At 44.9% G+C, this 22737-nt stretch overlaps 4 protein-coding genes across 4 annotated transcripts; 2 read left to right on the top strand and 2 right to left on the bottom strand.

Annotated features, from left to right (window-relative positions):
* Positions 1 to 2081: 2081 nt before the first annotated feature.
* Positions 2082 to 3671, top strand: K441DRAFT_657585 (uncharacterized protein). The gene is made up of 4 exons (XM_067648207.1): positions 2082 to 2305; positions 2359 to 2766; positions 2817 to 2987; positions 3035 to 3671. Exons 1-4 carry the CDS (start codon positions 2207 to 2209, stop codon positions 3200 to 3202), a joined length of 846 nt encoding a protein of 281 aa, XP_067505711.1. The 5' UTR covers positions 2082 to 2206; the 3' UTR covers positions 3203 to 3671.
* A 175-nt stretch (positions 3672 to 3846) lies between these two features.
* On the top strand, positions 3847 to 7918 carry K441DRAFT_657587 (nuclear pore protein-like protein). The gene is made up of 6 exons (XM_067648208.1): positions 3847 to 4741; positions 4798 to 5461; positions 5522 to 5724; positions 5773 to 6563; positions 6611 to 7347; positions 7455 to 7918. The coding sequence occupies exons 1-6, from the start codon at positions 3942 to 3944 to the stop codon at positions 7779 to 7781; spliced, it is 3522 nt and encodes a 1173-aa protein (XP_067505712.1). The 5' UTR covers positions 3847 to 3941; the 3' UTR covers positions 7782 to 7918.
* A 35-nt stretch (positions 7919 to 7953) lies between these two features.
* On the bottom strand, positions 7954 to 8746 carry K441DRAFT_657588 (uncharacterized protein). Its single transcript, XM_067648209.1, has one exon. The coding sequence runs from the start codon at positions 8729 to 8731 to the stop codon at positions 8360 to 8362; it is 372 nt and encodes a 123-aa protein (XP_067505713.1). The 5' UTR covers positions 8732 to 8746; the 3' UTR covers positions 7954 to 8359.
* A 2140-nt stretch (positions 8747 to 10886) lies between these two features.
* On the bottom strand, positions 10887 to 11926 carry K441DRAFT_552888 (uncharacterized protein; the record flags this gene model as incomplete). The annotated part of the gene is made up of 2 exons (XM_067643167.1): positions 10887 to 11177; positions 11204 to 11926. The coding sequence occupies 2 exons, from the start codon at positions 11924 to 11926 to the stop codon at positions 10887 to 10889; spliced, it is 1014 nt and encodes a 337-aa protein (XP_067505714.1).
* Positions 11927 to 22737: the final 10811 nt, after the last annotated feature.

A 22737-nucleotide genomic window follows, 5' to 3' on the forward strand; every position in this document is an offset into this window, starting at 1 on the left:
ATAGATAGCGTTGTGAGGGTTCTTCTCCGGTAAGGCGCCGCCAATTTCGGCACCTATGCGTTTTCCATCTCCTACGTTGCCTCGTAGCTGGGCTGTCTAATCATGTCTAACATACTCCTTTGCCTCTGGGGATCTGCCAAACCCACCACTTGCAAGAACTACTCCCTTTCGTGCTTGGATACTTTCCTCCTTCCCATTATACTGAACAACAATACTCCGAACCCCTTTATCAAATATGCTCTTTATTGCAGGGCTATTTTTTCAAAATGCGACACCTTCTGCAACCCCGCTGTAAAATAATCTTCCTATCAGAGCATTACCGTTTGCCAACTCTGTGCCCTTACCATAACGCAAAACATCGCTAGAGTATCGAAGAACTCTTTTTGTGTCATGGATGAATTACTGATGCTACTGAATGGATTTGTCAGAGCGGGAAGTTTTTCTGGATCTGCTTGCATGGAGCCAAACATAGAATACCCTTGGATTGGGTATCGAAGTTCTCCAACACGATTTCCAAATCTCCGGCCATCAAATTCTTTGGTCAACATAGTCCGGCCGCCTTCTTTGGAAATATTGTAATCAGGGAGAGGGACGGGTTTAAAGCGCACTTTGGTGATATCTTCCATCCACTCCGCTATTGCAGGCCCGGTTTCTAAAAAAGCTTGGATTTTTCTGGCTCATATTGGGAACCAAGGACATTATGAAGGTACACATCAGCTTCTCCTTTGAGTCTTTGACAACCAAGGCAGGTTGATGCTTGTTATTGGGGATTCAAGCCCCGCCTCCAGAGTAAGCCGTAGTCCCGTCATAATGGCCTGTCTTTTCTGTAACAAGCACCCGCAGCCCACGTTTTGCAGCAACATTTGCTGTGGTCAGTCCAGACAGCCTGATCCAAAAACTACGACATCATATTCATGATCGTATTGTGGTGACTAATGTTTTTATCAACTTGGTGATCCTCAGTCAAAAGATGAGCACCCTCTTGCCCTGGCTCACCTCATGTATTAATGCAAATCCTCTTTAGAGGGGAGCGGGGGAAGTAGCCCGTGAGGGAATAGGAATTCTTGCCCAGGATCTGTATTTATAAAGCGATGGGACGACGTAAGTGGCATTTTCGGGATTGAACCATTGACTTTGAAGGTAGGTAATAACGATAACGATAAGTTATCTCCTTAAAGTACTGCGAAGTGACAATTGATGTATTGATGAAACTGAACAGCACGTATTAAAGACGTAGTCTTTTGAATGGCTGGGGTATGATTCATGTACTTATATGCTGTCGTTTGATCTCAGACAGATTATGATTTGCGGAGAATGTCTTAAGTTCTCGAATTTGTCCGTCGCGCATCGCCCGTAGTCCAAGATGTGCTAGGCGTTGCGGAGTAAATCATGGGAGACGTTTTCCTGACTCGTGCAGCCTCCAATAAAAATTGGTTAAATAAGCGCACTATTAGTTTTACCCCTTAATATCTAACTAGAAGTGACTTCGGTGGCACCTTGCACGCGCAATGAAGTTCTTCGTGATCACCCCTTCCAAGGCAGGTAGTCGTTTAATTAACGTGCTCCACCAGCGAGCTGCGAACACCAGCAAGCTGCGAACCCCAAAAACCACCAAAAATCGGAAAAACTGCACCTTGATATCTCAACAATGGCTTAATAATAAATTCCGAAATTTTATAATTAGCCTTTTATACCTATTTTAGACCTCTTATTAGATTTAAAAAGTAATCTATTTAATAGCTCTAAAGATATTGCAATTTAGCTCAAGATTAGCGGCCAAAACCCAATATTTCAATAACGGCCAGGCTTATTACGCTAGAATTTTATTAAGAGTCTTTTAAGAGTCTTAATGTAGGCACAAAAGGCTAATTATAAAATTTCGGAATTTATTATTAAGCCATTGTCGAGATATCAAGGTGCAATTTTTCCGATTTTTGGTGGTTTTTGGGGTTCGCAGCTTGCTGGTGTTCGCAGCTCGCTGGTGGAGCACGTTATGCCGCATAGAATCTGCTTAGTCACCAAGTGAATGCGATTCGCTAGCTATTCAAGGTTTCAGGACGAAAAGCATCCTCACGCAGAGTGATTGCTCTGTTCCTTTTCCACTTCTATGCAAGGGCCAGTGTATGAGATAACAAAATAGATCGGTCGTATTATTTTCACCGCGCTTGTTATTTACTTTCCATTTATCTTCATCTTATGCGAATATATGGCTTTACAAGCAAGCAACTCTCAGCAACCCGCTGCAGACTGGGATGAGGCTCAGTGCAAGGGAGCTCTTGCGCACCTCGAGAAGCTACAGGAGCAAGCAAGTTTGCTTCCCAGGTGCTATGGATGACCTTTTGCTGACTTTGGCAATAGTTAGACGAACTACGCCTTACGATCCCTCGCATAATACAGCCTCTCAGGACCGCGCACACAACCCCAGCAGCGTTCTACGCGGACTTCAGGCAAGCAGCAGTAGGCGCGAACAAAAATATAAGCAAATTCAAAGTAGTATGGCAAAGCCAGGAGACGCAGTCCATTTTCGAGCATGCAAAAGAGAGTCAAAAGACCGATCCCGACCTGAGCGCATGCGTTCGTGTCCCGAAGTATGGTTGGGTGGATACTCTGGAGAACGAGAAAGAGGCTGCAGGCGCTATAGAAAAAGAGGATCAAGTAATGATGCTTAAAAACGAGGAGCTTGACATTACTGGAATTGTCGATGCATTTAAACATGAACATCCAAAATTTAAAGTGAATCTTGAAGCAGATAATCAACTTATTCATGTAGGGAGAATTTACGTTTTCCCCTTTATACGTGACTGACTTAACCATAGATCGTATTCAGATTACCGACATTACTCATGAGATTTCGCGTTGTTCGAAGAAAAGAGGCAAACGGAAATTACAAACTTGACGCCGAATGTGTGGGGAAAATGCCATTGTTTCCTGCAATCACCAGATGTCTCGCTTCAAGACCTCGTCCAAACGACTTGAAATACCTACTGGTTTGCCACCCAATCTAAGTTATTCCTAACGACACTGAATTTCACAGGATATGATTACTGCATATACCAACACTAGACGAGCAAGCTGCGTAAAGTGCACCAAACTTGTGGACAGTAGTGGAATGACCCCTGCAGCGAGACGAAGTAAACGAGTTGAAAGTCCTGAAGGAGCTTCTGATATCGTCTGGGAAGCTCTGCATGAACGTTGTTTATGATTAAGGCAACTAAGGTTGACCATCATATCTTTCTATGGATGATCTTCCCACCACTCGCCATCTAGGTCCCTTAGAGCGTATGGATAATAGAAGTCCTCGTTCGGCTCCTCTTGCCACCGCGCATCTGTCCATGTATCCCATTCAGGCCTTCCATACTTTCGAGTTCGGAAGTCATACTTCTTTTCTTGTCCGCGAAAAAACCGAACCCAGTGGCCGATATGCTAACATGGTTAAACATGGGATCCATTGCTTTCTGCATTTCTCCCTAGGGTTCTTTAGGTAGGCGAGCGGACCGCAGGCGAAGCGCATGGGCGGTACAACTAAATGCAGGCAAGGTGTTATGATGTTTGATGTGTTCTGATGTGCAGTTGATGTATCTTTAGTGGGCAAGCAAGCTCTCAGTGATCTGACAGGGATGATTAGAAGACTAAACAAACTCGACGTCTGAAATCAAGTCCAAGAAAGCCGTAGATATTGTCAATCAGCTTAAGCAAATTGAATAAGCCTCCAGTTATATTCCTCGCAGACTTCATGCTTTGGTTCTGCGCCTACTGCCTCTCCGCATTCACCTGGCTTGGCGAAGGGTGCCTGACGAGGTACGGTTGACCCATGTTCCACTCTCCGCGAGAAAAGCGGATCCCTAACTCGCGCCTTGCGATTATTTCGAAGAAACAGTAACAACACTGTATATGCCAACCTCAGCACTCGCTGAGCTAATCCCCTCATTCCTCCTAGGACCATGTTTTCGAACGCCGGCCAAACGAGCTCCAGCGCACCTTCGCTTTTCTCAAGCAATCCCACAACCTCAGCGCAGTCTAGCGGTTCACTATTTGGCACGACTGGCACGACTGGCACTTCCGCACCCTCACAACCAAGCCTGTTTTCTAACTTAGGAACAACCCCTCAGCCACAATCGTCCAATCCCTTTGCCAATAATCGTTTCGCGGGCACAGGCACAGCCGGGTCACAGGCACAAAACACTGGGGGGTTGTTTGGACGTATTGGAAATACCAACACCTCGCAGGCTCCACAGCAGCAATCAACCGCAACAAGCAGTTTATTCAGTGGCCTCGGAGCCTCAACAGCGCAGCCTCAGCAACCTAACGCTGCTGGCTCTTTGTTCAGTGGCCTGGGAGCTTCAACAACTCAGCCCCAGCAGCAATCAACCACAACTAGCTCTTTATTTGGCGGTCTAGGAGCTTCAACTAGTCAGGCTCAGCAGCAGTCGAACGCATCAGGCTCTCTATTTGGTGGGCTCGGAGCTTCAACAACTCAGCCGCAGTCAAACACCGCAGCTCCACAACCGGGACAAACACAGCAGCAAGGTGGACCTCTTTCGCAATCAACAAATGCTCCTGCGCGATCCGCACATTTCGACCAACTTCTAGAGCGAGGAAGGAAAAGGAATAACCAAGAGAATGGAGCCAATCAGTTCGGCGATTTGCCAAGTTTGCAGCTAGGGCTGGGAGACATTGCAAGAAAGGTTCGAAATCTTGGGGGTAGCGGAGCTTCAGCTCCCCAAGCGCAAGATAGCAGGGCGTAAGTAGGGGAATGAGGCATATGATTTTACGATCAAGCTGACTTGAAGGTTTCAGACACTACTTACTCGCTGCTTCTGGCGTTTCAACTGGAAGTACGCTTCGGGACCTTAATCAATTCAGCGCCCAGGCAGGTTTGAACACTACTGGACCTAGTTCGAATGTCTTGGACACCGATATTGATGGGTATATTGCGAACCTACAGTCGCAATCCACACTTGCATTGATACAAGAGGGTCTGGAACAGTCTAAGCGCGATTTCGACACTTTCTTGGAAGAAAATGTCCAAATGGAATGGGACGCACAACGCAAGCGGATATACGAACATTTTGGATTGGCCAAGCAGAGCGAGAACTTGGCTACAAGTACTAGCGCCGCTCAAAGTCAAGCTGCTCGAGGTGCTTTCGGTAGATCAACTCGAAGAGGACGAGGGCTAGGTGCTGCAACAGCATCAGTAGCTGGCATGTCATTTGGTGCATCCGGTATGAGGTCGGTTATTGGGTCACCCGCCACTGGTTTTCAGGGCCAAATGAGCACTCTTCAGGATTCTCCGGACAAAGCAGGAGCGGGCCTGCAATCTGCGCCTCAGAACAGATTCGATAGAGACAAGCAGGAGAAATACGCAGCTAAAGTCAAGGAGCTCAATACTGCAAGATTACAGGAGGCTATATACCCGGTGCTCCAGCAATTCGCTGAAGTTGAGTTCCAATCCGGTATTGATGTGAGTAGAACTTTTATTTTTACTGTGCTGGCATTCGGAAGGCTCATGTTTCGGTTATAGAATACTCAACAACTCGTGGATTCATATAATGCCCTTATTTCCATTACTAAGGAAGATCCCAAAGTTTCACGACCATCAGATCCGGGTGCCATCAAGGAGCGCCATTACTCAACATACTATCTCAACCCTACGTCAACTTCAAACAAGAGCATTGCGTTGCGGAAACGCATCATTGATGGTTCTCGTCAGTTTTTAGAGAAACAGTATGTCTAGCACTAGCTCGTCCACGACGATTTCTAACATTTTCCCAGCTATTTCAATCAACTTGAGGCAGCCATCTCCAAGAATCCCAGAGAAGCAAACCTCGGGGGAATACCTTCAACGATCAACAAGGTCCGTGCCTATATTCGATTAAAATCTGCACGCAAGGAACTCGGCGCCGAAAACGAGCTGTTTAGGCGAATTGGCCAAGACGGGGACTATCCCTGGGTCCTCGTCTTTCATCTCCTCCGGAGCGGCCTTACCAAAGAAGCCGCACAATATGTTGCTGAAAATGAACCTTTTTTCAAGGCCCATGACAGGGCTTTCATATCTGCCATAGCATACTACACGAAAGATCCTGATAGGAGGTTAAATCAAGATTTGCAGACCAGAATCAACAACACGTTCTCATCTCGGGCCAGGATAGCTGCTGCTGATGATGATCCTTATTGTACAGCATGCTACAAAGTCATAGGGCGATGCGAATTGAGCAGGCGGAACATAGAAGGAATTGGCCAAAGCATGGAAGATTGGGTCTGGTTACAGTTCAACCTCGTTCGAGAAACCGTCCGTTCCGAAGACTCCCCTACCGAATCATTTGGTCTTGAGGAACTGAGAGCGACGATCTCCGATATTGGACAACGGCACTTTTCTCCAGGGTCTGAAAATGCTGGTGGATATGGCACATTCTTCTTCCTGCAAATCCTGGCTGGAATGTTCGAGCAGGCTGTCAGTTTTCTGTACCAGCACAATTATACGGCCGCAGTGCACTTCGCAATTGCCTTAGACTACTATGGCCTATTACGGGTGGCTGACTGGACCAGTTCAGGCTCGGAGATCTGTAGGCATTGCCCTCCTTAGAAGTTATATAGCACTAACATTTTGCAGTGACTTTCACGCCAAGCCAGAAACCGCAACTAAACTTCGGGCAAATGATCGGGTACTACACAAGAGACTTCCGTGCCGCCAAGGCAGAAGCCGCTACAGATTACCTAACTCTAATATGCCTCAATGCCGACCTTCTTGGTGAAGCAGGTAAACGGCAGGCCGACCTCTGTCACGAAGCGCTCCGCGAGCTAGTCCTCGAGACTCGAGAATTTGCTGAGCTATTAGGCGATATTAGGTCTGATGGCACAAGCATTAAGGGTGCAATTGAACAACGTTTGCCGTTAATCAAGATTGAGGATAAGAAAAACTTCTTGAAGACGATCACGATCCAGGCAGCAAAGGTTGCAGATGATAGCGGGCGCACAACGGACGCCGTGCTCCTGTACCATCTCTCCGAGGAATTCGACAACGTGGTTTCTATCCTGAATCGCGCCCTCTCAGAAGCCATTTCTGTGGACCTTGGTCAAGAATCGTTGCGTCTAGAGCCGCTGAAGCCTCGTGCAGCGGCCCTTATACCTGGGCAACCGCAACAACCCCAGCAGCCGGGATCGAGCTTAAGCTTAACGTCAATTAATGATCCAGCAGATCTCGCCAGGAGCATGATTGCGATGTACGACACAAACTCGTCTTACTACGGCAAGATCAGTGCTCGGAATCGGGATACGATTAAACTGTTGCTGGACATGAGCAATGCGAAGAAAACGGTCGAGGCGGGCAGGTGGCCAGAGGCACTAGATGTAAGTCGCTTAACCCTTGAACTCTTCCAGGGCTTCTCCCACTTTACGTTCCCAATATACCAACCATACGACGCTATCCAAACCGTAAACTAACTCAAACTCCTCAGATCGTAACCAGCACATCCCTCCTACCTCTCCGCGCCTTGGGTTCCCTCCCTGCGATTCGCTCCTGCGCAACCAACTTTTCCACTTATCCGCCTGAAGTCGCGCGTAATATCGGGAACCTGCTCATGTGGACCATCACGTGCTGTGGCCGTCACCGCGAGGCTCTGCTCAGCTCGCAGTATGAGGACTGGACGAGGAAGAAAATTGCGGATGACTTGCTGCAGGCAGCGAAGGACCTGATGGTCTTTGCGGGCCTCATCAGATATAAGCTGCCACCAAGAGTATTTGAGGTGCTAGCGAGGGCCGGGCAAGATGTTGGAGTTTATTAAGAGAGGATGAGGTTAGGCTGGAGAAGGGCTCTACGGTTGAGAGTGGAAGATGGCAAATAATATTTGTATCAATAGAGCATGGTTGGATTATCATTTGCGCTCGCAATAGTCAAAAGTTAGCAGTAGGTTAGGTGGGGCGGTAAAATCAAAAAGTCACTAGCGAGTGAGATTGCTCGAGCTTTGGTTCCATGATTGATTCGATTGAGCACGCTGGTGCTAGTGAGGGCCGCCTCATTTTGTCCATCCGCAATTTTCATGCGCGGATGTCACTTTTGTTAAACGCAGTAGGAATTCCTTCCCAGATATAGCAGTCATTCCTTCCTTTCCCTCCTCCTTTCCCTCTTCTTTTCCCCAAACATCCACTGCCTTCCTTTACTTCTTCCATTCAGTAAGCTAGTCCACAAGAGGCGGCTTGTTCGGGTCATTCGCGTGCTGTCCCTGGCCCGTCCCGAGCCCACGGCTGCCGCCTCCGCTCACGTTCACACCTTCGATCCCGTCGCCCTTTTCTGGAGCAGGTGGTGTTGCAGTGCGCTCGGCGCGGTAGATCTTTAGCTGTGAAGGGCGCTTGTTAGTAGCGGTTAGAGGAGGAATGCTAAGCAGCAAAGAGGTCTGTTCGTGATATGAAAGGCTGGATATTTGATAAGGGAAGTGGTAGTCGAGCACACTTCGCCTTGAGTTCCGTGAATTATATTCTTGCCGGGCTCGATGGTGTTGTCGGAGCGGCCTGATCCGTCGCGTGGCATGTTGGATACTTTGCTGTTGGTGGTTTCGAGGTATGATTGAAGGGACCGTAGTTTTATAGAAGTGCTTAAATCAGAGAGTATTCTTGGACAGACTGGAGGTTTCTGTTGTGGTCTGAAGTTGTGCAGTGTTTTACGAGGGTTGATGTAGGTTTTAATTGACCATTGAAGGGTTGACGTCACTGTGATGATGTAGCTGCGAAGTACCATTGTGTAATTCAGCTCTATACCAGGACTTCTCATGGAATTTGTGATCTACCTTGTGAAATATACACGGGTTATGGATATCATTTCTAGACCAACACGAATTGATAAAGACTATTAGACGACGAAGATAACCAGTGCTTTTCATAACTGTGGCGTCTTTAGTAAAACCCCTGAGACCAGCGGTCAACCAATCCCAAACTCTCCTCCAGCTTACCATTCTGCCTCCGGTATTCCCTAGGGCTTCGTGGGCTCTTACCGTCCACATATCTAAGTATGCATGCCGCGCAACTCTCTACAATCGGTTTTGTGGTTCATTCCCGACAAAACAAGAAACTTGCACCTGTACAGAATTACCACCGCAACTACTTCTAATGTTTGAATATCCATGCCAATTTCTGGGCGACATGTGAGGAAAGGGATATGATGGTATGGACTTTGTATGCCACGAGGCCCCAGAAATACTATATGTTAGAATCCTAGGGATTACAGTGGATTCAGGTAGGTCTTTAATAGTAAGCGTTGGATTTGTGATTCATTCCATGATAGAGGATTGGGGTGCCTCCCCTGAATCTCATATTGGGCCAGCCTGGTACTCAGGGATGCAGATGTAGAAGGGGAACGCATGTGTCGAACTGAAAGTTCAGGTCAGGAAGACTCGTGTGTCGATTGATTTATGAAAAAAAGAGACTATATATACATGAGGTATGAGTCACAGGTAGGGGGGGGACCCCCCTCCCCGTATGACTCATAACTAAGCCACACTTGGCGTCTGACAGCATGGCCTTTGAAGGGTTCACTAGGCAAAATGCATTGAGGGATGCGAAAATTGCCTGCTCTTAATCATCACGCGGTCCAGGCTGTCAGGCTTCTTGGTGGTGAGTAATGTAGTCTGCTTACATCTCCGACGTTTCATAGAGCTATCCCTTCCCACGCTGGCGTCCACAGCTTGGCGCCAAGCCTACGAACATTAGTATAACGCCAAGCTCTCAGTCGAACGAGAGCCTGTGATTGGCCAAACCCTTATCGATATGCGTGGACGTAAACCAGCATGGAAAGGGATAGAAATGAATATACTACATCTTGAACTCTGCAATCGTCGAAATATATATTATGACAAGGTTTGGCGGCTTTCCGGCGGCGATACCCCGAGTAATCGTTCCATATTTCTGGGAATATTCTGGGAATATTAACTCAGTGAAAGGAAGTCGTCTTACCTGCGGCTGACGCTGGGTTGCTATGCAGCTATTGGCTCAAGATAAGATCCCAAGACAAATCCAGGATAAGCTGAGACTATCTCTGGTTGGTAAGATTTATTTTTGTCCTTGACTTCTTGTAAGTTAATATTAAGATAGTTTTTGTTCTTCTGCTGCGAACTATTAGACGAAAATCTATAGCGTTATTCAAGTTTTCAAAGTGACCATAGCATATTTAATATAGAAACTATGAGGATTGTATTCAAGGATTAACAAGCAAATAAGGATTTATTTAGGGTATGCAGACAAGATATCGAGGTAGAAAGATTGGGCGTACGGTGTTCGGCTCGGAGGTTCACCTCCTTTGCATTTTCGGCAAGAAAAATTCTCTTCTGACAAATTGATACATGGACCTTGACGCAAATAACTGGAGATCGACTGCTCGGGAACGTTTGACAGGAAGCTGACACGTCATTATTCAAGGTCAAAACAAGGCAGCAATACGGAATCATAGGAATCATCACCAAAGAACAGAGAGCATGTTTGTGTTGAGACGGGACGTCCTATTCGTAAATAACACTACATAGAATACTCAACACTATCCATCGCTTGTACCCGCCAACCAGGGAGGTCACTGTTAGATTTGAATTGTTCGACTGAAAAGTCTTCGGGACGTCTCCCTTGACCTCGGCCGACCAAAAGTTCTTCCAAGAAAAATACATCACAGCCCACCCTTAGAACTCCTTGAACGCCATCAAAATCCTTTATGATACTTTCGCCTCCGATGCGGCTTTTCAAAACAATTGTTTAGTGCCACACACGACCTCTTTATGTCTTGTTCCAATGATAGATCTCCTCGATGCCTTGACATTCCGAGTCGTTGCTGCCTAACATACCTTCTCCACTCATCCCGTTCCAACACAGCCTTACCACCAAGCCCGTTGGACCGTTGTGCTGCACCAGCGCTAAACTTCAGCTGCGAGGCCAGTCTCGTCGCTAACAAAATTTGTTGCGCCTGAGTCTGCCTGCAAATCGAAGTGCTTCGCGCCAATTTGATCACAGAGGCCGTACGGGTTGATGATGTTGTCCTGCGCCATGAACGACGAGTTGAAGAAGTCCTGCGAGGCGTCCACGAGGCTAGACTCGGTGGCGTCAGGGAACTCGCTAAGGTCGAAAAAGTTGTCGACAGAATTCTCATCATAGAGATCTGGAGGTTGAAGAGAATAAGGAAAGCCATCGACATTTGGAATGACGGGCTTGTAGTCGAGAGACGCGGGGAAACCGACTGACACTGCAGGTCACACAGCATCGCAGCAGGATGTTGTGTCTGGTCAGCTTCGATCGCGGCCGTCTCGCTGTAAGCGGGTGTCGATGGCTGGCTCGAGGATTCTTGGGGCGTGTCCATGCTGTCCATGGACTCGGGGCTGGGAAATGATGCCTGGCGAGGGCAGATAGTGTCTGATTGGAGGATGTCGTAGTCTTCGATGGGTACGGTGACGTTGGACTCTGGAAGACTGTTTGGGTGGCGTTTACGGAATTCTTTGAGCTCGGCGGCCATCCGGTTCATCTGTTCACGCATGGCCATCATGCTTCGCTCCAACGCCTCCTTCTCCGATTGTAGTTGCTCAACCTCTTGCCGCTTTCGTTCTCGAGAGTTGTGTGCAGCGAGGCGGTTGCGTTTTACGCGCTCTATGCGGCGTTGCTCCTTCTCATCCTCTGTCTTGGCTCGCTTACGAGGTGGAAGGTTTGTCTTTGGTTCTGGAAGCACCTGGCCCCATGACTTTCGCTTCTTGGCTGGCTTTGAGTCGGATTTGGAATCAGTCGAAGCGAGTGATGGGGTCTCGGGTGAGGGTGATGGTTGGTAGAAAGTCTGGAGGTCCTCCATCTTGATGGTGGTGGTGGAAGGGTTGACAGTAGAGAAGGTTGGAGATGAGGCGGGTTGTTGAAAGATTATGTCTGGAGTGATCAGAGCGGTGAATGTAGATTGAAGTGGTTCTGCCCCCATGGTGGTTGACTGCAATGGTTCTGCATCTGGATGGTGTGGGCGGGTGCAGAGACAAATATCAGAATTAGGGAGAGGCAACGTGGTCTTTATGTTCAAGGCAGGCGAGGCAGGGGGCTCGTAACGCATGCTTGGAAGGGCTAGTGTGAGGCAATAGTGTGTAGGATTGGTCAGTGCTTTCTTAATTTAGCCTTGAATAACGCAAAAGCCCTCGCGCCCTCAGTGGCTCCCTCATGCGCCCGCGCTTCTTCACCCTTCGATCCTCGCTCCCTCCGCCCAAGCCCGCCGCCTCCTTCAGTCTTTGCCTAGAATTGAGCAATAGCGCAGAAGGGACCGCAGGCTCGGAGGTCGATTGCTGTGTATTGAAAAAAAGCATTTCGATTTCAGGAGTCGCCCGATGCGCCCACTTCTGGGCTGGAATCTGATCGCCTCCTGAGCCGCCAATCCAACCGGACGGAGCAGGTAGCCCTCCTGCGAGTTCCAGGGGCACAAAACCAAACGCACCAAAGCACACCGACCTAGGCCGGGCTTTGGGCCAAGTCCAACAGGCAGCGAACAAAGGGCCCAGTCAAACAATGGGCGATGATACACACAGCCGGCCGCCCTCAGCGCATTCAGCTTTATTACTCAGCTGCTGGTACACTGTGTTTTGTAAGACCGGCGCCGCTGGAAGAAAACTGACAAACCCAATTCAAGTCTCACCTTACATTATTCTCACGTTATCCGCCTCATATTCCCCACCATAGCAATTCCACACAAAGAAGAAATAAAGGAAATGTTCTGGAGTCATATATATTGCTGTCAACTTCGCCAACCGATCCTCCCCGCAATGCCTTTGCATTATTGTATTTCCCCATAGTTACAAGGGGTTCAATGTCGTGGCATCGTCCGTCGTCCTGCCGAACCGCCGGGGGAACTATATTCTTTTTTTCCCACTTTGAATTTTTGATGAATCCGTATCGCCATTGTGTGACTCGTGACAGAAGCAGTGTGGGATAAATGTAATCTCGGAAATTCTGCGATGAGGGCCTGGTAACAATGCTTACAACCTTGGGGAAATGCCCGCTCGAAATTCTAATAATTTTCCGTTACTCCGTTCTCAGTCCGAGCGTCCCTTCGAACTCGTAGTTTCAATTCAAACCAGCCCTTTCATCATTGAATTTCAACTTTTGCGCAGACTAGCCTTTCCCAAAGAAATGTCTTCTCTTTTATTTTTCCGAGTCAGCTGGATTTTGGAAGAATCGAGTCAAACCAAGCTATTCCTTTTCTAATGATGTCTCGTTCCGTAAAAGTGAATTCTGTACGTTTTAAGCGCCGGTCAGTCGAATTTTCCACAGCCACCACCAAAATCGAATCCCTCCAGGAACACCAGTTCATGTCGGGCATGATGCACATGATGCACATGATGCACATAGCGGGCCGGGATCGATATAGATGGGATCCTCCAAACCCAAACAACCGATCCTACGGCACGGCTTAGCCATGGGTTGCGGCACATAAAACAATTAACACTACGAACTGCTTCCTCCATCCCTCAGCGAGCCTTCCCGTGTCTGCCTACTGCTCTTAAATACCATGATGAACGGCACATAGCCCGTTGCTTTCTGCTATTTGCCTAGCTTTTTAATTTCGCGACGCCCTGACTCAGCCTGGGTTGCGCTCCTACAATCCCTCCAAAGCCACCGAACAGCGGAAGTACTTGAAACGAAGAACCCGTCTGTGGCTAGGCATGCATCCTTGCTGTTAGACTTCTAGAAAATTCAAGATCTGGCCATAATGACAGAAGTGGCGAGGTGATGGTGGTGAAAACCAACAATAACGCCGTCGGATCCTGCGGCTGGCACTGCGGATGTCAATTCTCCCGACTGCCTCTCTTCCTGGATTGCCCTGAAGGATGTCAAGGGGGATCAAGGCGAGTAGTAGTCTTGTCTGAACGAACAAAGACCATCCTGATCGCGCAGCAGTTTGCGAATAGAAGTAGAAAGAGAACAGTTTTCAACTCGCATGTTCGCCACTAACATTCCGAGAGATCAATATCTGCAACGCGCAGTCATTTTGCAAGTCCGACTAGAGCTAACGCTCAAAGTCCGGTATGGACTTGGAGCCGGAAGTAGAACCTATGACAGCAAGGGTCATCTAGGGACACCATGAGATATCTTTGGAACTGGTAAAATTGAATCGTTTGGCCACTGGTCTATAACACCATCCTTGAGAGTGACATCAGGCCAAAAAGACACTATAGCCGCTGATCGCTATGAGCGTTCGGAACCTCTTTCCCTATAGGATGAAAGAATGCCACAAATGAAGGTGCCAGTGAAGCAGTAGAATTCTCATTACCGCAATTTTCCACTCTCCAGCCAGCGCACCAGTGTCTTTGACAACCATGTCGAGAGATCAAGTAAGCCACAAACTTGTCGACCGAACTTAGTGTTGCAGACTCGACCGCGCAGACGAAGTCTTTGACTGATCAATCACCAGGCATCTCCGCAGATCTAACGCCTTGCACTCAGTATACACTTTCCCTCATTCCTGCATCCAAGCCTCGTAGTCCTGGCTCTTCGGCCCCTTCCTCAGCCTTGCATACTGGGCGGTCAATTGGAGCTTTCGGGCGTAGTCAGATGGAGCCGCCCGTTGCTTAAGCGAAGCAAGCACGTCGTAGGTGGTATCGCATCTGAACGTGTATACGAGGTAGGTTCGAGAGATGGTGCTTTGTATTTGGACTCGTAAGCCGTCAATCGCTAGCTGTAGCTCCTCATATCGACGGTGGTTCATCTTGTAATCGTCTCGCTGCACAGCAAGTTCGTACTTCTCGTCTTCATCGAGCTCCGAGAACTTCGACTTATTAGGGTTGACAGTCGATGGCGATGGACGGGTTGGTTCTTCGGGTACTGGAAGGTCTTCTCTTTTAGTGTACGGATTGACGTACTTCCACGCCCCCCCGATCATTGCTTTCGATTTGGTTATCTCAATCCATTCGTCCCAATCGGCTGGGCTCGCAAGGATCACCGAAGTGACGGTAACGGGTATATCGTGTTGAGAGGTCACTGTGGGCGTCTTAGATGCAGGCTGACGATTGGGCAATAAAGGCTTCGGGTCGGGTACAACGCAGTGGATGGCCCGGGGTCATAACTATTAAACGAAATATCCAGAATGAGAACTGTCTTGTTAAATGAGGCTTTAGAGCCTCTATATATAGAGGAGGTAGGGTGTCAAACGGACTCGTGATCATTGAAGAAAATGAGGCTATCCCTTAACCCGTCAAAATTGGTCCTTACGGTATCGATAAGAGCCCACCAATCAAATCGGTCGAATCAAGCAGCCGTTCTCAGAAATACGAAGCCTTTAACTTCGCTGAAACAATATTCCGCACGGACCACTTACGCTAAAGGCCTTGACGGGTTAAGGGATATATACATGAGGAAGGGGTAGTAGACTAAGTCGGTACCGAGTCAAGAGTTACCTCAGAAGCTCAGACCAAGAAATCGATTGTGCGGATATAGGAATATCCGCACCGTCCGCTAAGCTGATTTAGGAGGGCAATCGTTTTCTTGGTCTGAGAGACTTTGGCGAGATTTATAGGAAAACCTAAACACAGTTTATATAAGAAGACCTGATTAACTTTAACAAAATTAATCTACCCTCCTATAACACCTGTTGACATAAAAATTACACCAAATTATAGAGAAAAGCCTGCTCTATAAGTTATAAGATCTTTAGCTCTTTATACGCGCGCGACGTTAAGAGGAATTCGTCGCCGTAGAGGCCCCAATTCTACCTCTGTACCGCCGAGCCGCTCAGTAAATACCAACGCTGAACGCTTACGCCCACGCCCACACCGCCAGCCCTCTGCGTAGAGCTGTGGAGCTTTGCGAGAGCTCTGCGGAACGAAGCTCAGGGGAAGACCTGCACGGAGCTCTGCACGGAGCTCTACCAAAGCTCTACGAAAGCTCTGCACGAAGCTCCGCACGAAGCTCTGTAAAAGCTCTACTCGAAGCTCTGCTCGAAGCTCTACTCGAAGCTCTGCTCAGCTCTACTCGAAGCTCTGCTCAGCTCTACTCGAAGCTCTGCTCAGCTCTACTCGAAGCTCTACTCGAAGCTCTGCTCGAAGCTCCGCTCGAAGCTACTTGGAGCTCTGCACGAAGCTCCGCTCGAAGCTCTGCACGAAGCTCTGCACAAAGCTCTGCACGAAGCTCTGCACGAAGCTCTGCACGAAGCTCTGCTCGAAGCTCTGCCTGAAGCCCTATATAGAGCTCCAAAGCTCTACTAACACGCAGCACTAATATACTAGGAAGGTTCTACAATCGCCCGTACGAACGCCCGTACGAACGCCCGTACGAACGCCTATACAATCGTCTCTACAAACGTCTCTGCAATTGATCTCCCGTACGAACGTCTGCACGTCTGCACATCTATACGTCTGCACGCCTGCACGGAGCTCTGCACGAAGCTCTGCACGAAGGTCTACTAAGGCTCTACACGAGGCTCTACACGAGGCTCTACCCAAAGCTTACCCCCTGGTAGTAGCAGAGGCTCTCCGGGCTAAGGGAGGATATTTTTAAGGAAGGACCTAACTATAACACCTACTAGGTGTTGTAATAGCTTTAAGTAGTAGATATCTATGTATCTATATAGTTTTGTCTATATTAGTAGACTATTTAATAAAATATAATATGTGCTTACGCTTTTAATAACGTGTTTTTTAACTTTAATGAAATTAATATTAGGGCTAGGCAATAGCCGTATTATAAAATCTATACTATCTAGTAGTACTAAGCCTTAAAAATAATGTATTAACTTTTGGTAATAATAGCGCGTTATATAAATGAATAAATTAGATATCTATAATCTCTATTTATTGGATTTTGCTTACGTTTTTAACAAATCTCGCCAAAGGCTCTTAGACGTGATTTTGCAATTCGGAAGACGGCGTAGGTTATTCCGATGCTAGCTAAAAAATCGCGTCTGAGCTCGCTGAGGTAAAGTCAAGAGGTAGGTAACGTGTTTGACCACTCCCCGGCCCACACCAGTCCTCGGCCTACCCCACCAGAATCGCGACACGTCTATACCTTAACAGAACAATGGCGTCAACGCAGCGCTTTCGATCACCTTAAAAGCAGGGTAGACTTCTTCTTGTATCTTAATCGCTTTAAAAAAACCAAGTTTTAAGCCAGCACAAAGCTACAGCATTATACAATACTCCGAGAACAACGCTCCGACGCCGCTTTTACTACGTCCCTACAATCTAAGAGTTTAATATATAGAAACGCAAGCTACAGCTATTTGAGGAGCAGGCGCTTATTCAATAAATCCTAGACCTTAATCAACAAGGATTCCCCCCCCATATTATTGATGTACGGTGTATAGCAGACATTTTACTTACAGCACATGGCCAGAATCCTCCCCCCTAGCTAGTTAGCTAGAACTGGGCACGCCGCTTTATAAACACCCAGCTAGAGCTACAGATGAAATAGAATCAAAAATTCCACTCATAGCGCGCAAAATGCGAGGATCCAGTTATAATTAACGTGTGGTTTAAGCGCGTAGAGGAGACGCAACTGGCGTACGGCATCCTTGATGAAGATAGCTATAATTTTAATAAGATAGGATTTATAATGGGTGTCGCGGTAATATTAAAAGTTGTTATAAGCTTAGATACAGTTGGTTAAGCAGTCCTTATTTAGCTAGGTAATCGCAAATAGGTAATAGTAATTGAGGGAGTTAACGCTGCTAGCTAGGTAATTCCGCCCTTTATTATCCTAGTAGGCAAAGTCTACTAGTTAGGCTAGTATTAAGCTTTACCTACTAACTGGGTAGTTGCTGTAAGTAATAATAGCTGAACTAATAATGAGCTAGGATATAAATAGATTTAGTACTTTAATAGATATATAGAGTCTTATATAAAGGGAGCCCACCACCTACTTATTCTTAATGGCTATAATAGCCACGCGACGCCTAAATTTGATTAGTACTGTATATAATATAAGATTATTACGCTCTATATGCCTGTATATATATTACACCTTCTCTAGCCGCTTAATATAGGCTACTACTCCCCTTTAAAGCGCGTGTACGGACGTAAGGTTTAAGAGCTTGCCTGCTAAGGAATCCACTATATTAATAAAGAAGACTTCCTTACAACGTATATGAAGGTGCGACTATCTATATTTTTAGATTAGAATATTAAGAGTGGATTTCTAGCTATAGGGCTTATGCCTTATAATCCTCAGCGTGTCCTATTATTGCTTATAGTTATAAAAACACCCTCTCCGCTAGGTATAGCTAGTAGAGCAGCACCTCTATGGATATTAGAAACGCCGTATATTACAGCTTAGCTAGAGTAGTAGGCCAGTCTTATATAAGGCCTTCTCTAGCGCCAGTCTTAGAGCCTAACCACTTAAGTAGTTAAGTAGATTATTAAGGGGTGCTAGATAGCGATGTATTTAGCTGCTATATTTGTAAAGGAGAATTTAGAGCTTTATATAGCTAATCAACGCTGAAAATAAAAGGAGCAGTACCGCTGAAGGTATATTACATAGGGAGGCGCTCTATAGGCCTAGGAGGCTTAGGCTTTAGTTGAGGGGTTAGAAAATAGGGAGCGGGAGGCTAATTAGAATTAGGCTGCTCTAGTACGGCAGTGAGCACCACTAATATATAGTAACTACCATATTTAGGGTTATAATAGGACTTGATGCCCTACTATATAGAGCAACTGCTAGGCAAATTTTAAATTAAATTTATTTTAGTGTCGTTAAGCAATTATATAAAAACGCGTCGTGATTCTGGTGGGGTGGGCCAAGGAATGGTGTGGGCCGGGGAGTGGTTAAACACGTTAACTGATTACCTTAGCAAGCTCAGACGTAATTCTGTTGGTGCGGATTTTTAATCGGTCCGCAAGCTGACTAACTACGTTTGTGCGCGTTGCGGAGGTTGCGGATATTAGAATAACTTAACACCAACATTTTATATTATTTCCTAAAGTTGATCAATTATATAACAGAACCTAGGCTTTTAGAATATATAAAATTTATTACTTAGGTATTTTTAGGTCTTATGATTATTTTCGTTAAAAAAAAAAAGGCGTTATTAGCTGTCGGGAATGAGGCAAGCGGTCGTCACGTGTCGCCGCGGCACTGGCGTGGCGAGGAGTCTTAAGCTCCTCCATCAGGAATTTTTTTTTGGGCACGTTGTCGCAAGCGAAAATCGGGATCTGCAAAACCTGCGTAAGTCGCAATTTTGGCAATTTTGTGGCGATTTGCAGCGATTTGCGGCGATTTGCAGCAATTTGCAGCAATTTGCTAGGCTGCTCGTATAAATTTCTATAAATTGCTATCCCTTAACCCGCCGGATTGCGTCCTACGGTTATCGATAAGAACTAGCCAATCAAATCAACTAAATTAAATCGCCGTGATCAGAAATGCGAAGCTGGTAATATATATTGATTGCTATATAAAATTAATATAGAGGCTTAATTCTTAGAGTTGAGTTGCTTGATATGAGGTAGCTAATAGTTATCGCTCTTGCAGAATGGTATTTGGCATATACTGCAATTATATAAAGTTCTTAGCGCCCTTCCTGGGCGCTGCTAATCCTTACTATCGTGAGACTTCCTAATGGTATTTAGTGAGAGCTCTGATAGAGCCTTCCTACGCCCCTTATGCTATACTTAAGTATTTAAGCCTGTCTTTATATATGCCGAGCAGCTCTTTTATTTATTCTAAAGCTTTACTAACTTATAATTCTCCGTTGGATACTATACTATATTATTAGTAGAGTACCGCGTAGAAGATTCTTAGGTACGGGCCTTTTGCTTTTAAATTGAGCGCTTAAATAAGGTGTCGCGGAGGTCCCTCCTAAACTTCTTATAGCTATTATTATAACTAGCTTAGCAATTAGTAGAACGGTAGAAGGATAGTAAGTAGAAGTTACTAAGGACTATATTTAGTAGGAAGTAAAAGAGAGGCTTCTACGTCTTTTAATGTGTTCTCTAAATATTAAAATAGGACTGTAGCTAATCCGCAATATCCACGCTACCTATATATAGATTATAGTAGAAAATAAAGGTAGGAATACGGAGTGCCTTAATTACCTTATTACTAAAGACTTTGCGAGTCATTTGGGCGCTAGTTTAGGTAAGGGAAGGACGTTTTTAGTTGGTTTCCTTTATTAATTAATCTATAATATATAATGTAATTAGTATATAAGGCTTAAATAAGCTTATTTTAAGCCTTATTTTAAAAGCGTTTTAGAGCACTACTTACTATTATTAATCGTACTTATAAAAAGCACTATATTGGCGTCCTTTTAGGCGAATTTTATAACCTAGCTATCTTTGGAAGTCGCTGTATATAGTATACCCTATTGTATTTAAGCTGCGTAAGTTAATTTAATATCGGTAAGCCTCTAGTCGATTTGCTCTATAGGAACTTTAACCTTCTTCTTACTTACTAATTCGTTTACTATAATATTACCCTCCCCTTCTCCCTTCTTTTTACACTTTATTCTAATTATATAAATAGTTCCTATAGCTCTAATTCTAAGCTCTTAAAGTTAAGTAAGAGCTTAATACTATAAATAAATTATTAAGCTAAATGACGTATTTTCCTAGAGAATAAAGGGGCTTATTTAACTCTGTATTACGCTAAGTAAGTAGATTAAGGACTACTACCTACGTCTTTAAAAAGCCTTCTTTAGTAAATGTCTTATCTAAATTAACTAGGCCTACCTTATTACCTCTTACATGCTATAGCTAATTAAGTATATAGCTCTTATTCGCTAAGACCTATATTTTAAAGCCTTTAGGTATTAGTTTAGTAGGAATATTAATAATTTTAGGGGCACGGCCTATAAAGTATTTAATCGTTTTGTTAACTATAAGGTGGGCGCCAGGCCTATAAAGCTTTCTATAAGTAAGCCGAATGTATTTAGCAAGCTTACTAACTTTATTAAATATAGATTATAGTGTAGGATCGTGATCTAGCCATAGTTCTATATACTAAAAGTAGCAATTAAGCTGCTTAAAACGAGTCCGACTTATATATTTTTTTAATAATATATTCTAAACTAGTTGTGTTTAAAAAACCCTAGTAATCCTTAATAGACGATTTGTGTATAAGGTTTATATAAATAAGTACACTAAAATACGCCCAGAGTTCTTCTTTATATATTAGCTGCCATAGGCGGGCCCGTAGCTATTTACCCGCATTATTTAACGCGTCTAGCTATTACGGAACCCTACCGTAGGGGCCTCCATAGGAGAGCCCCGTGCTTTTATATACACCTTGCGTATAGCTTATATTAGCTACGCGTAGGTATATTACCTCTTTATGCCCTTAACCCTTATAATTGATCGCGTAACGTTTTATAGACTCCTTAAATATATACGCTCTATAGCTACTACCCTCGTTCTATAATATTACGTTGCGCCTTTTTACTATTAACGCTTAGCCTATAACCAATTCTACGTCTTTATAATACTGCAGGCGCTGCTAAAAGCAGCGTATTTATAAATTACCTCACTTTATACTTCTAAGGAACCTACAATAGTAAGACGATATTCCTTACTAGCTATTATATTAAACCTAAAGAACAATCTAATACCTATACTAAACTTATAACGCTAACTAATCCTAGGAGAATTCGATTTATTAGCCTTAACCCTTAAGGAAATAGACACTAATAATATCTTATCTTTTATTAACTATATAACTACGGATAAGCAAATAAAAGGGCTACTACCTATTAAAATTAAATAATAAGACGCCAAGACGTTTATAAAAATAGTAGTATAAGACCCTAATAAATACTACTGCCTTCTATAGAACTACTACCTAAAGCTTATATAAGCTGAGATTCGTACTACTTAAGATTGTAATATTATTTAAGACCTATAAGCTTATAAGGCGCTCGCGGATAATATACGTTAAGAAACTAAAGACGACCTCCGTGTGTCTAAACGCGACGTCTAATACGTTAGGAAAAAATTTACTAGCATTTTCGCAGCATTTGGCGGCATTTAGCGGCTAAATGCGCAATCCGCGTACTGCAACGTGTAGCGTATAGTATCGACTTAGGTGCGGCATACTACCGCATCTAATAACGCGGTGTAGCATACTGCCGCATCTAATAACGCGATGCAGCATACTGCCGCATCTAATAACGCAGTGTAGTATACTGCCGCATCCAGCAACGCGGTGTAAGTATACTGCCGCATTTAATAACGCGGTATAGCATTCTGCCGTATTTAATAACGCGGTGTAGCATTCTGCCGCATCCAATAATATAGTGCAGCATTCTGCCGTATCTAATAATGTGGTGTAGCATTCTGCCGCATCTAATAACGTAGTGTAGTATACTGCTGTATCTAGTAACGTAGTATAAGTATACTACCGCATCTAATAACGCGGTATAGTATACTACCGTATCTAATAACGCGGTGCAGCTAATTGCGTATTTATAGCTACCTAGGTAAGTAGTACCTTTATTCTATTAAGCTCTCTCTATACTTAATACGCAATTAATATATAATACCCCCTTTACGCATTTTATATATTTTCTTACTTTAAATAATAGATAAACGTTACTCTTCCTACGCACTTAATAGTATTTACTTAGTCTATATAGTTAGTAGTATTTACCCGTTCCGCGTAATTAGTATACTTTACTTAGTCTATATAGTTAGTACCCTTTACTTATTCTACGCAGTTAGTACCCTTTACTTATTTTATATAGTTAGTATTCTTTACTTATTTTACGCGCCTAGTATATACTATATAAAGAATATATTTTAACCTAATAGTAGTATAATATAACCTTAA

Source organism: Cenococcum geophilum (assembly GCF_001692895.1).
Source record: "Cenococcum geophilum 1.58 unplaced genomic scaffold K441scaffold_14, whole genome shotgun sequence".
Lineage (NCBI taxonomy): Eukaryota > Fungi > Ascomycota > Dothideomycetes > Gloniales > Gloniaceae > Cenococcum > Cenococcum geophilum.